The 14541-nt window shown below is 40.2% G+C and overlaps 1 protein-coding gene across 1 annotated transcript; it reads left to right on the top strand.

Moving 5' to 3' along the window:
* The first annotated feature begins 6248 nt into the window (after positions 1-6248).
* LOC148874120 (uncharacterized) lies at positions 6249-11642 on the top strand. The gene is made up of 3 exons (XM_088957465.1): positions 6249-6341; positions 10570-10695; positions 10794-11642. Exons 1-3 carry the CDS (start codon positions 6249-6251, stop codon positions 11640-11642), a joined length of 1068 nt encoding a protein of 355 aa, XP_088813591.1.
* Positions 11643-14541: the final 2899 nt, after the last annotated feature.

Here is a 14541-nt window from a genome sequence, read left to right as displayed (position 1 = left end):
CGTTGTACTGAGGCCATTACTAGGGAGGGGTGTACCCAACAAGGTAGGGCTTGTATAGGATGTGATCAAAGTAGGACTTTTGCAAGATAGCCGAATCCTAGACCCGGTTGTGGCTTTCGACTACCAGCCCTTGGACGTATTCCCTTAGCTCATCCTAGCTGAAAGGAGTCTCTATTATTGGGTCAATGTGGGGGAAGGTGTGAAATTGGTGGGTGGTCTGGTGACTTGCTTGAGTTGGGGTTGGATTCGCCCTGTTGGGTTGTTTTGCGACTAGGGTGTAAGGTTAGAGGCATTGTGACTAGGGTTGGGGTTGGAATCTGGAACGCTAGGGATAGTAGCGGCAGGGGTCTATTCAGCTTGAGCCAAATGGTTGAGTAGGATCTAGAGAGTGCTCCTTGTCTCCTCCTAGCTCTCTTCTAGTTTCCTGAACCATTCTTCAAAAAGTTCCTCAAACCCATAGACCTTGTTTTACAAGATCTCAATATCAACTTGGATGGGCATTTGCATTTCGGGCTGGTTTTTAGCACTAGGGTTGGCATTTTCTTGAGTGTTGCTTTGATCCTCCGGGATAGTGGTGAGGTTGATTCTTCTTGAGGCCATTCTCCATGATCAAAGATTAACTAGAGATTTTACTATAGGCAGAGTAAGGCTGGGGTAGAGAGCAGTCTCTTTGAAAGATAGAGAAGAATCTCGTGAACAGGGAAGGGAAAGACTTCTTAGGCTGATGATGTAGGATAGATAGGGAAAACTTGGGGTGTGCTCTAGGGATGCTAGGAAATAGATAGCTTGGGATTGGATTTGTTCAAATGTGAGGAGAACCATTATTTATGGAGAGGTCCCGAGATCTTAAAAGGTAGTAGATGAGGATATTCACTCCATATCGGGGAAGGGAATATTTGATTCACTATTAATTATTGGATGTGCTATTGGGGTATTCCCACATGTCTCATGAGGTTCTTCTCAAGGATTGGATTTTTTTATCCTCGAGATCCCTCATTACTCACGTGTGCTACTACCTTTTTGTGTGTCATAACTAATCCTATGTGACAACGGTGGCATCACCGTTTTGCGGTCGATACTTGATAAGAATAAAATTTGTCATATGTTTATCCCTCAATATTCAGTATTTTACACTTAATTGGTACCTAATTGGACTCATTACTCTTGTATTTCAATTCAGCACAAGCAAGAAGGCGATTGGAAGAAAACAAGGCTAATTGGATGTTTTTGTACAGTTTCGGCACCGATCAGTGATATGGGCCTAACTCTCAATTTCGGACTCCGATTTAGATATTTCAAGAAGCACTGGAAAGATAAGGAAAAGGCCCACAACTTTTATGTTTTGGGTTTTGGTAGAATCGGTCTGCATCGAAGACGAATTCGGGCCCAAAGTTAGAGCAATTCCGTAGTAAGGCCCATTTCACAAGCTGAAGCCCATTTCGCGCAGAGTCTTAAAACAAGCCCGAATTGTTAAAGAAGCTCAGTTCGAATTTAAGATCCAAGAGTCCCATTAGAATAAAAGTTGAATGTAATCTCAATAAAAGAGTTTTACCAGATTTAAATTCTCAAATTGTAATCCTATAAAGATAAGAGATAAGAGTTAGATAGGATAAGTTCAAATTAGACTAGGACTTTCCAGTTTGAGGATAATCTCATTAAGGGAGTTGGAGAGCAGCCCTCTCCCCAAATCTATATAAAGGGGGGCGGACCAGCACCCAAGGCATCAATTCCTCCAAGAGAGCTTCAGTCTTCAGAGAGGGAAATCAGCAACCAAGGAGGAAGAAGCAAGAGTTCGCCCCCCTTTCTCATCTAGAAGCTGCGTCTTCATCATGAAGTGTCTGTAAGTTTTTATTTCTGGTTGAAGGGTTAGGGAAGCCTTGATTCTATAATATTGTGAGATCTAATTGATTTTTTTTTATTTTAGTTCATTGTTTATGGGTATTCATATGTTTTCTGCTAATTAACTGTGATGATTATTTTTGTTGATTAAGCGAGAAGGGCCCCTTGCTCATTCAATGGAAATAATCTATGGCCGATTGAACCTCCAGTTTCGAATATGATTGGTAGGTTCAATCATGATGGCAACTAACATAAATTGATTGCAAAAAAGTTTTTGATCTATGTTAGGAAAATATATGATCTGGTTTAAACGATCCAAGATTGTGAGATCGCTGACCAGAATTGGGTCTCTCCCCTCTTAATGCTATTAATAGGTTAAATCCTAAGAGCTTGTTTAGGACTGCCTATTAATAAGGGAAGCAATCAAAGAGCTTGTTTTGGTTGTTGAATAATATGAGTAGAAGTTGGCTGTTAGAGCTTGTTAATAGCTATAACCAATTTATTCATAAACATAGGAATCTATCTTTGCATCAAGGATCAATGCTACGAATCAAAGCTGAACTTGTCCCTTCAACCAGAAGCCATCTCCCATCAATTTAATCTTTGTTTTCTGTTATTTTCTGCTATTTTCTTATTTTCGTTAGCTTTACAACCCCCCTTAATCCATCTACTTGGAAATAAATCCACCCAATCCCTGTGGAGAATGACCTTGCTCATCACTATCTGCAAATTAATAACCCAGAGCAAGAATATTTATCTTTGGTTGGGTTCGGCACCCACCAATACTTCGTCAGTTCCATGTGACGGCCCACAAAGTCCTTTGCTATCATGGGTCCACGTGTGTCCGGGCACACGTGGGCCTCGCTGTAGGCTTGGCCTATTGTCCTTTCTAACCCATTATCAAGAGTGGGCTCACGGGTTGTGAATTCATCGCACGTCGTAGCGGGTGTGGCTTCATCGCACGTTTAGGTGTGCTTGGGTCTCTTGGACATGTCTTTTTGAGGTTTATTTCGGTTTGGCCGTACCTGCTGGACTGTGGGTTTATCATGGTTTTGCTTAGTGTGTTGAGGTTTCATCACAAAGGTGGCGATGTGCCACAAGTTCATCACAGCGTGGGGGTTGATTTCAAGCTGCTCGTAAGTGCTTTTGTGGTGTTACTCTTGGTGTCTAAGTATTCTTTGAGGGTCTGGGTGAATTGTACATACCTATTACAACAATTGGGTTCACTTTTTGAAACATTATCTACATATTGTTGATTGACCTTTACTCATTTCTCTTAGGATCAACATCCAAAATAAAACATTTTCTTTCGTTATTCTAATTTATTTTTGTTGTGAAATAGATGTTTTTCTTTTTTCTTGCAAATGCTGAATGTTTATTTTTACTTTTGTTGCTAAACAAATTGTGTTCCCAAATTTGTTGTTAAGGCTCAGTTTGGAAGGAGTACAAATGCAAATTTATAGTGTGCAAATACATACAAAATAATACAAAATACAAGGTTTTACACTCTACAAATTTGCATTTATACTCCTTCCAAATTGAGCCTAAGTGGTAACAAATAATTTCTAATTGGGCCTTACAAGGTTTTACACTCTACAAATTTGCATTTGTACTCCTTCCAAACTGAGCCTAAGTGGTAAGAAATAATTTCCAATTGGGCCTACCTAATCGGGTGCTTCTAATATTGTTTGCTATTGCAGACAATAAAAAAATAGTTGTGCTCATTAGCACAACACTTTTGCTTGAGTTTTTAATGAATCATCCCCTTTCTATTTTTATGAAAATTTTCATCAACCATCTATGTTCAAACTATCAAGTTCTATTTCGCTATATTTGATTTCTATGATATCATTTTAATAGAAAAATGGTGTGGTTGATTAGGTTGTGCATGAGAAAGATAGTAGGTTGTACTTTTAGGAGGATAATGGAACATGTAATAAAAAAGGAAAAATAAGTATTTTCTTTTTTTTTTTTTTGGTTTAGACTTCAATTCTATTAGAATTATATTAGTTTATTCAAGTGCCTTACATTGCTTAAGTTTGGTACTTTAAATGTAGCCACCATTGCCAACTCCCTTAACACGAGGGTTGAAGGATATATTAGCCACATATTGATCACATAAAAGATAAAGTATTAATCAGGACTCTTAAATGCATTTTACCAACTTGCCACACGAGGAAAAAATTGGAAATGCTCTTTAAATGCATTTGGCAAGCCATTTCTTCTAGAAATGCATTCTTGCAATAATTAGCTTATGGATTTGTGAGAGGAAGGTTTGGTAAACATCAAATTAACATTTCTTTAATCACAAAAATGATGTGGCAGATTAAACTTTGAAAAATCCGATTGATTTTCTGAGATCTCATATAGTTGTCAATGTGAAAATATTTTGAAAATAAACTCAAAGCAATTTAAACATCTAGTCAGCATGCACCTCCACAAATGTCAAACAATGATCCTATTGGCTTAAGAAGTGCCAATCAAGCTGAGAGCTTTTCAAATGGTCATTTATTTGATGAATCATAGCTTTATCATATTGATCACTACTTGGGAAAGGAATATCTCCTTATTCCTCCCCACCCCAATTGATGCTTAACATATTTACTATCTCCTTATTTGTATTTATTCTATTTTCAGTCCATTGATCCAACAACTATGACAGAAGGTTAGTCATTGCTTCATTCTTCTGATCAGGCTAGAAAGATGGAGAATGTTAACTTCTTGCCTCCCTTACATCTCCCACTTGATAAGCTCTGGTTGCTTGAAGAAAAAATTCAGTTCCCAGGGGTCGAGCCACGTGAAGAAGAAGATAGACCAATATTCATGTCTATCAATGGCTGAGTAGAGATTCGTCTCACATGACCACTTAAGTGGTCACATGAGTCCAAAAGCTGATTGTGGCCCTTAAGTTCGGTGAGAACCGCTCGACCTGGAAATGGACCAGTTGGATCAGAGAGTGTGGTGCGTAGCTCGAACTTAGTCTTGAGCCGAACCCCCCTTCCTGGTCTGACCTGGTTACCCCTTTGACCAAGTTCGCATAGGACAAAACAGCGGTAGAGTTGTTTTGGTTTTCAAAAAAATTTGAAAACTTTTCCACAAATGCCTCTTTGCTTTTGGCCTTCGACTTTTCAGCTTCCTCAATCAGAGAAACCTTTACTCCAGCGGCTGCCACATGCCCAGACTTCCTTTGCTCGGACCTGCCAACTGTAACCCACCTTGCCATGTCATCATGTCCCTCAAGCTTTGACCTCCCCAGCCACTGCAACATTTCAACTTCCGAACTCACCCAGAGTTTATACCAATAGCCTTCTACACATATTTGTATTACCCTTGGAACTTCCTGAGGCTTCATTCCAGCAACTCTCAAGTGTGCTGCCATCAAATCTGTGGTCTTATATGACAGAAGAACACCGCTCATTGCCTGCACCGGATTCTCCAAGGTTGATTTTTGCCAGAGATGAAAGGGTAAACCCAGCAGCTTCAGTTTAAAGCTTCCATCTACAACAACAACCTCATTTGAAAGAGGACACAAGTTTTCAATTCTTACAGGACCTTCACAAGTTTTGTTGTCACCTCTTCTAGCAGCCCCATCCAGTCCTTCACCTCCTCCCTCGCAGATAAAATGTATTTCTTTTCCGAGTTTCCTTTCTCCCCATCCAATGCAACTCTTGGTTCTGGGATAGTAAACGCCACAGTTGGCTTTCCTTGGGTTCCCACTATGTCTTCTAAGCCCTGTCTCTCTAGTCTCTTTCTTATTTTTGTCATCTCTTCTTTATTACTCTGACCGCCAACTACTCTCTCTGTTTGTACCTTCACTACCTTTGATTCCTTACTGACTAATCTCCTGTGTAGAGCATTAGCCACCGTTGTCCATCCCTGCCGCCAAACACCTTCAGGGATAACTAATATCTGTCTCTTCCAAGTTAACAAACCAACCACTAGAGTTCTTCCTTCTCTCCTTGCCTACCTTAGGGTACCTTTCAACCTTTCACTCCAACTCACCTGGCCAGCGGCACCATCTAGGAAACTCTAAAACCACGGAACGACATCTCCCACTAACAGAACTGTTCCTTTCTTTCCTTCTTTGATCTTAATCGTATGCTCCTTTTGGTAAAAAGTCTCCTCCAGCAACAGTTCCTTTCGTTCTATTCTCAACACTTCTCTCCACTTACTGGCTGGTGAGAAACCTTCATGTCCTTCGAACGCCATTCTTATCAATCTCTAGTTACAGTGCAAGACACCTTTAGTGAGATACCCAAGCTAGCCTCTACGAATGGAAAGAGTAGCCTCTTTACACTGTAACGAGTGAGACACAGAAGCCCAGGGTAACCGCTAACCTTCACTTGGCATGGATATCACAAGCTTGGGTGGTTAAACAAGGCATTTGACAGTGGAGACACAATAACGGAATGGAAAAAGGAGGAGAAGGAGGAGGAGAAAGAGGAGGGAGAGAAGGAGAGATGACCCACAACTCACAGGTTACTGTGAGGACAGACAATAAGGTGAGACACAAAAGACCAAAGAAGAAGAAGGGAGAGAGAAGTTTATCAAAAAAAGAAAAGAAGGGAGAGAGAAAGAGAACAGTGGCGATGGCGGTTTCGAGTTTTAGAACATCCATTGGACTATCAAATTCTACTATCAAAACGACTGATCCAAAAACAATGACTTTAAAAGAGAGAACAGTTCATCTGCAATGTGCATTCCCGAGTCCCTCAAAGCTCTTCTCAAGTCCAAATCCCAAGAATCCCCACTAACATGAACACAAGAAATAGTTTTGAATTTGTTCAAAGAAAGGGAATGATAATCGAGAATTTGTCCTTAAAAAGGAGTGTCCCCAACCCAAATGTCCTCCCAAAAAAGAATTTTATTACCCGTGCAAACATCACACCTAATGAAAGGAGAAAAAATAGGTAACTCCAATAATGTCTTTCCATAGAGAAGAACGAGAAACCGGGTCAAGACCAACATGCCATCCATGAGATGCCATTCCATGGATATTTACTATCACTATGTGCTACAAACTTTCCTACTCTTGGGGGAATCTCCACAACCATTTTCCTAGCAATGCTAAGTTTCTTCCATTTTACCAAGTGAACCTTTTTTGAGTTGTTTGGATCCCAAAGAAAATCTCTCATGATCTTTTCAATTTGGTTCACAACTTTAATAGGCAACTTGAAAGTAGATAAGTACACTGGAAAATTTGCAAGTGTAGACTTGATTCAGGTGATCGTGATTCTACTCCTTAGTGAAATATAATTCCTCTTCCACTCTACTAACCTCCTTGTGAATATGTCCAACATTGGGTACCAAAAAGCCTCTAACCTAGGATTTTCCCCCAACGGTAAACCTAAGTAATTTAGGGGCCACTCACTTAACTCACAACCTAGAGTTCTAGCCAATGAAGACACCTCATCTACTTGCCTATTTACACCTACTACACAACTTTTATTCCAATTCACTCTCAGGTTTGAAACCCTCTCAAATTGTGCCACCAAGGATTTTAGATCTCCTTTGGTTCCCCTTCACAAAATAGCATTACATCACCTATGAATTGTGAGTGACAAATACTTGCCTCCCCATTCTCCAACCTCGAATTATATTCAAAGTCAGCCCTAGTAATCAAGACACTCAAAACATCCACTATTAGGGTGAATAAGAAGGGGAAAGAGGGTCTTTTTGTCTAAGGCCTCTTTTAGCAGGGAAAAAAAATCCCTAACTACGCCATTTACCAAAATAGAGAAGCAACAAGTAGAAACACAACCCTTGACCCACCTACACCACCTTTCTTAAAAACCACTACTTTTCAAAACTTCAAGCAAAAAGTCCCAACCCACCAAATCGTAAGCCTCTTCCAGGTCAAATTCATAAATAAGCCCCTTCTCTCCTTTTTCCTTTTGCTATAGTCCACACACACACTCATTGGCAATTAAGATTTGATTAACAATTGGCCTCCCAAACACAAACTCTCCTTGATTTGGTGAAATTAGGTTGGGGAGTACTTTTTTTATTCTCAAGGCTAAAACCTTAGAAATGACCTTATAGATACTCCCAATTAAACTTATGGGCCTAAAATCCTTAGGCTAAATTGCATCCACCTTCTTGGGAACCAAGGATATAAAGGTAACATTTGCACCCAAATATATTTTGTCTTTCTCAAAGAACTCTTAGAATACCTCCACTAAGTCACCACCTATGATATCCCAACAATCTTGGTAAAAATCCATCATGAATCCATTTGAGCCTGGGGCTTTAAATCTTTCCACCAAAAACACTACATCTTTTACTTCTTAGGCGGTTAGAACTCAATTACTTTCTAAAGTATCCAACAACTCCCCCTACTCCCTACTTGTCAATCAAAATCAAGATGGTTCTCCCTTACTCTACTCGATCTGTCATAGATGGCTTTAAAATGATTTACAAAGGCTCTTGCTATATCCTCTTCCCTTGTAAGCAGTTCCCCATTCCACTCCAATCTTTCCACAAGATTCTTCATTTTTCTTTTTTTTTTTGAAGATAAATAAAGAAAAATTTATTGCCAAAAAGAAAAATCCATTTGCCAAAGTGTGAAAAAAATTCATTTCTCTTCCTTCAATCTTCTTTATACTTCACCTACACCAATTTCTTGAATCCTTGTGGCAATCCACTCCTTTATTTCTTCCACTCTTCCAAATTCTTCTTTATTCCAAGCTTTGATCCTAGATTTCAAGGATTGTAGCTTTTGTAGAACCTATAGCCTTTCAACCTTAAAACCACTTGTTCTTCTTCCCACCACTCTTTCACTTTCTTTATAAATTCAAGATGAAGCAGCCACATATTTTAAACCTAAACGGGCAAGGTTCCGCTCCTACTCTTTCTTGGGAAAGTCTAATTGGACAATGATTTAGGTAGGCCTAGGGAGGGTCCTCACTACCAATCCCCTCCAAGCAATTTCTTAATCTGAAGAGAATAGAATCTATCCAGCTTACAACAAAGGGGATCCTCTTGGAAATTGGACCAAGTAAGATTTGCTTGCAACATAAGCAACTCTCTCAACTCAAAGGAAGCCTCAAATAGGTTAAATTTTCTCATGTTGGAGGTAATCCTATCATTGGGGTTATTTGTTTCATTTACATATCTGATAACATTAAACCCCCCCCCCCCCCCACATACTGAGAACCCTCCCAAAGACCCCTTATAGCTGCTAACTCCTCCCACAACTCTTCCCTTTCCCTATAGGAGTTTTGTCCAGAGACATTAGTTAAGGCCCATTCCAATTCATCTGCTTTCCTACTTAATTTAATTGCAACTGTAAAGTTTTTAGTAAGTTCTTCTATACACTCCATCTCCTCATCCTTCCAAAATTGTAACAACTCCCCCTAAAGCCCCCCAAGATTGTGCTGACCACACATTTCTTACCCACCTCCTATCCAATTTTACTAATTTGGATTCCTAGATTAAAACAATATCTGGCTTCTCTTTCCTAAAAACTTCCCTAATCATCCTTCTTTTCCTTGAACTCCCCAAACCCTTTACATTCCAACTGATTATCTTAATAGGGAAAACCTAAGTACAATACCCAAAAAGGCTTACCCTTTATTATCCCAGTTTCCTTTTATTCCTCCCTGTGCACCCTTTCTCATAATCCACTTCACATCTGAGCCTCTTTGCCTGACTCAGCCAGATATTGTTTTAATCTAGGAATCCAAATTAGTAGAATTGGATAGGAGGTGGGTAAGAAACATGTGGTCAAATGTGAAGTGGAGAGGTTCTCCACCTCACTCAACTTTTTCTTTCTCCTCTTTGGTGTCTCTCCTTCCTTCTTATTAGGAATATTCTTTTGATCCAAAATTATCTCTTTTCTGCAACTCTTTACTCTTTCTCTTTGACTTTTTAGCCACAACATCATCAGTTACCACCAAAGAGTCACTAGACATGGCAGCTTCTAGATAAGAAGTGGATTCACCTACAGGTTGGACAACAAAAGCAATTAGGGAAGGGGGGGGGGTTGTTAGCCAAAACAAATTTAGGAAACAAAGAATCTTGAAACACCATACCAGGAACAAGAGGAACCGAAAGATTATCAAACCCAATTTTGGTACGATTGAGAGGGCTTTGGTTGGAAGCAACCTCCTCCAAACCAACCTTTGTCATGCTTTTAGGGGGAATGAGAACATTTTTAGCTTTGTTGTCTAGAAGAGATGTAGAAACCAATCTATGAACACCCTGGCTTTGTCTTGGATTAAGGAAAGGATCTTCTCTGCCTATGGTTGAGAAGTTTGCTTCACCCAAGGGAGAAACTTCCAGACTAGAGATCTTCTAAGGTTCCAATGATTTTTCAGCTAGGGCAGGCAAAGAGCCACCAAAGAGTAGAGTTATTCCAACATCCTCTTCCGCGATGAAGTGCTTGTCAGGTCCGCTCTCAACACTGCAGATATTGGATTCACCATAAACTTCCTCCTCACAACCCCCTCTTTAGTTGTCATATGGAGGTTTAAGTTATCATGTGACCCCTTTTCTAACCTAGGCCTAGTTGAACCTTGTATCAGTCCACCCCTCGACCCTGAGTTCTCATTTCCTAATATAATGGGTTCACTCGAAGGCCCAAGATGAGGGTTGCTTAAAGTCGGTTTAGCGCCACATTGAAAATGGTTATCTGGTTCAGTCCGCAACTCTTGGTTTCGCTCAGTACACATTTTGAGATGCTGAGGGCCTGGCTCTGCATTTATTCCATCTGCCACAACTCTGACATAGGTCCTGCTACCCTCTCTCACTTTGCCTTTACTTGCACACAGAAGTATTTGGGGGGAAGGTCAGGACAGGTGGAAGGCTTTCGCTGCTTCTGGGAGTGCCGGAGGTCTTCTGAGTCTTTGGGATCCTGTATTTTGTAGCCTTGTTTCCAGTAGAATTGGAAATTTCTCAATCTCTTTAAGTATGGAGTTACAGGGTGGAAAAATATTCAAGTTACAAATGTTTAGGGACCGACAGAGCCAAATCTTAGGGTGGCTTTCTGGGAGGAGTTATCAGATGTGAGAGAATCTCAGAATCATCCTTGGGTCATTGGCGGTGACTTTAATGTGACTATATCGGTGGAAGAGAAAAATACAAGGGGTAGAAGAACTGGATCGATGAATTTGTTTGCTGTACTTATCAATAATATGGAGCTAATGGAGGTTCCAATTCAGGGTAACAGATTTACTTGGACTAATAATCAAGCAAACCCGACTCTGGTAAGACTGGACAGGTTTTTGGTTTCCTCAAATTGGGAAGATTTCTTTCCTGATTTTAGGCAGATCACTCTTCCTAGACCGGTTTCTGACCACAGTCCTATTCAGCTTGTTTGTGGTCATCGTAAGATAATCAGTGCTCCAGTTAAATTTGAAAATGCATGGTTTGAGGAGGACAAGCTTATTCCCTTGATCAAATCTGTGTGGAATGAATTTCAGGTGGAGGGTTCTAGTTCTTTTATTTTGGCAAAAAAGTTAAATGCCATCAAGGAAAAGTTAAAAATTTGGAGTATGGAGAATAAAATGAAATTGGGGACTGAAAAGAAGGCCTTATTGAGCACCATTGTTGAGATTGATAGAGCTGAAGAGGCAAGCACCTTGACTGAAGAATTGAGATTAAAAAGGTCTAATGCAAAAATCAAATATGACAAGTTGGCTGTAGAAGAAGAGATGAAGTGGAGACAAAGAGCCAAAACCACTTGGCTAAAGGAGGGTGATAAAAATACGAAGTTCTTCTTCCACGAATTGACAAATGCCTGTGCAAGGGTTTCTTCAATCAGCAAACTGGTGTGGGAGGATAGGAGTGGTGAATCATGTTAAGAGGTTAAATCAGTAGCAACATCCTTCTATAAAAATCTTTATAAGGAGAGGTGGGCCCATAGGACATTTCCTTCTGAGCTTCCTTTCAAGCAATTGAATGAAGAGCAGAAACTCTGGATTGAGAGACCCTTTACAGAAGAGGAAACCAAGGCAGCGGTCAAGAAGGTAGAATGTGATAAATCCCCTGGTCTGGATGGGTTTTCAAACCTTTTTTATTTAAAATGCTGGGATATTGTGAAGAAAGACTTGTTGAAGGTGTTCCAGGCGTTTCATACAAATGCATCACTGCAAAGAAGCTTGAATGCTACTTTTATCACTCTCATCCCAAAGATTGAGGGGGCTGTAAATATTAAGGATTTCAGACCTATCAGTTTCCTGCACAGTTTTTATAAAATACTGGCTAAAGTCTTGGCAGAAAGAATGAAAGGTGTACTAGGTAGTGTTATTTCTTGTAACCAAAGTGCATTTGTTCCGGGCAGCAGATGGTAGATTCAATTCTCATTGCCAATGGACTGTTAGAATCTAGAAGAAGAGAGGGAAACCCGGGTGTAATTTGTAAGCTTGATATTAAGAAAGCATATGACCATGTTAACTGGCATTGTCTGGACCTGGTGTTGGAGAAACTAAATTTTGGGCAGAAATGGAGAAACTGGATCAGAGTATATGTTAGGACCCCAAAATTTTCTATCCTAATTAATGGCCAATTGATGGGGTTATTCAGTAGCTCTAAAGGTTTGAGGCAGGGTGACCCTCTTTCCCCCTTGCTATTCATTTGTATCATGGAAATCTTTACTCTTTTTAGCAAGAAAGCTGGAAAGAATTGGTTTTGGGAGGGCTTTGCAATCTCTCCAGGAAAGGAAAAAGTTAACGTCCTCCAGTTTGCAGATGATACTTTATGCTTTGTTGATGCTTCCCCAAGTCAGTTAGAGTTAGAGTTGGTGCTTGGAATTCTGAGTGGGTTTGAAGTGGTGTCTGGACTCAAGGTTAACTTGAGTAAGAGTCAGATCATCCCTGTGGGTCTTGTAACAAACTTAGAAGAATGTGCAGAAGTGATGGCTTGCCAAATTGCTTTCTCCCGGTCAAGTATTTGGGGCTTCCTCTTGGGGCTAAATGCTCTTCCTCTAAGACTTGGGTTTCAGTTATTGAGAGAATGGAGAGAAATTTGGCTTTTTGGAAAGCTAAATCTCTCTCTTTTGGGGGCAGAGTGACACTGATTAAGAGCACTCTCTCTAATCTTCCTACCTACTTCCTTTCCCTTTTCCCCATTCCAATCAAAATAGCAAGTAGATTGGAGCAAATCCAGAGAAACTTATGGAGGGGATGGGAGGAGGAAAAGAAGGTCCATATTGTAAATTGGGAACAAGTGTGTCTCCCAAAGGAAGTTGGTGGGCTGGGAATAAGGAATTTGAAGAAACTTAATTCTGCCCTTCTTAGCAAATGGTTATGGAGGTTTGCTAATGAAAGAAATGCATGGTGGAGAAAACTTATTGCGGAAAAATATGGAGTGGAATGGGGTGATTGGAGATCCAAATGCCCTCTTTTAAGAGGGGCAAGATCCATTTGGGCAGGTATTTTGAAGGTCCTTCCTATATTTGAGGAAGGGATCAGATTTAAGGTGGGAAATGAGGAAAGAATTAAATTTTGGAAGGACTCTTGGTGCTCAGAAGTGTGTCTGGAAGAAGTTTTCCCTCTTCTATACCAAATCTCTGTAAATCAGGAATCCTCTATAGCTGAGAACTTTAATGTATCAGGTGATTCTATTATTTGGAATCCGCTTTCTAGGAGGAGTCTCTTTGATTGGGAGGCTGAAGAGTATGCGGCTCTGCTGGGCTTGCTTCAAAATCAGTTGATTGATTTAAATCTGGAAGACGAATGGAGCTGGAAATGGAAAGCTGATGGCTACTTCTCTGTTAAATCTATGTTTCTTAAGTTGGTCAGTTCAGGTCAAGTGAACTTTCCCGCCAGACAAATTTGGAATTCATCTAGTCCCTCTAAAGTAAATTTTCTGGTTTGGACAATGGTTCTAGACAAGTGTCTGAACAGAGTTAATCTGGTGAGACGTGGCATTCAGATTTTTGATATTTCGTGTGGCTTGTGTGGTACCTTGGCAAAATCTACTGAGCACCTGTGTATCCATTGCCCAATTTCTTCTTATGTCTGGGGGCATTTCCTTAAGGCCTCAGAAGTTAGTTGGGTAATAATACCAAATTCAGTGAAGGAGCTGCTGAACTGTTGGAGAATTGAGGGTCTCGGCAAGAAAGGAAATTTGGTTTGGAACACCATTCCGGCAGCTGTACTTTGGGCTATTTGGAATGAGAGAAATAACAATTTCCCATGGTAATTCTAAAAGTCCAGACGAAATAGCGCAGAATGCTGTGGGCAAGTTATTGTCTTGGGTGTTGGCAGCGGAGGACTTTAAAAATCAGAATTTGTGTTTGTTGTTTTGTTCTCAGTCTTGGATGAGATTGTAATCTGAGGTGGTCCTAGGCAGCCTTTAATGGCCTGGGCTCTATTGTAATGTCTCTTTGAATGAACCCATATCGGCTGACACGTATCGTTCAGGGACCCCTCCATCTTCTCCAGCCCCCTGAACCGGTTTAAAAAAAAAATTTAAAAAGTTAAAAAAAGTAAAAAAAGAGGTATCGATTCGCCCGATACGCCCCTACCGGTGTATTGGGTGTATTGTTATTTTGAGCCTTGCTTCAGCCTCTAGAGAACTTACCCTTCATTCTGTATCTTTTAGCAATAACTTTTATCAGCTTATTGTCTAGAAGCCAAAAAGACAAACATCAAAAGGAAACTTGAACAGGAAGCTCAAGTCTTTCTTATTTTTGGTATAGAAATTGTGTAGCTCATGTCAAATTCAGGGAGTAGGATTAAAGGTCCATCAATTGAGCAC

Source organism: Nelumbo lutea, chromosome 1, assembly GCF_056320005.1.
Source record: "Nelumbo lutea isolate HS-2025 chromosome 1, American lotus-T2T, whole genome shotgun sequence".
NCBI lineage: Eukaryota > Viridiplantae > Streptophyta > Magnoliopsida > Proteales > Nelumbonaceae > Nelumbo > Nelumbo lutea.
This window is presented reverse-complemented; position numbering and strand designations above follow the sequence as displayed.

What these genes read in the sequence shown, in the direction of transcription:
- LOC148874120 (XM_088957465.1), top strand. Translation starts at nt 6,249, where the DNA reads ATGGAAAAAGGAGGAGAAGGAGGAGGAGAAAGAGGAGGGAGAGAAGGA. An exon ending in CTGTGAGGACAGACAATAAG is followed by an intron (nt 6,342 to 10,569) that starts GTGAGACACAAA and finishes ACTCTGACATAG; the next exon opens with GTCCTGCTACCCTCTCTCAC. An exon ending in TTCTGAGTCTTTGGGATCCT is followed by an intron (nt 10,696 to 10,793) that starts GTATTTTGTAGC and finishes ACAAATGTTTAG; the next exon opens with GGACCGACAGAGCCAAATCT.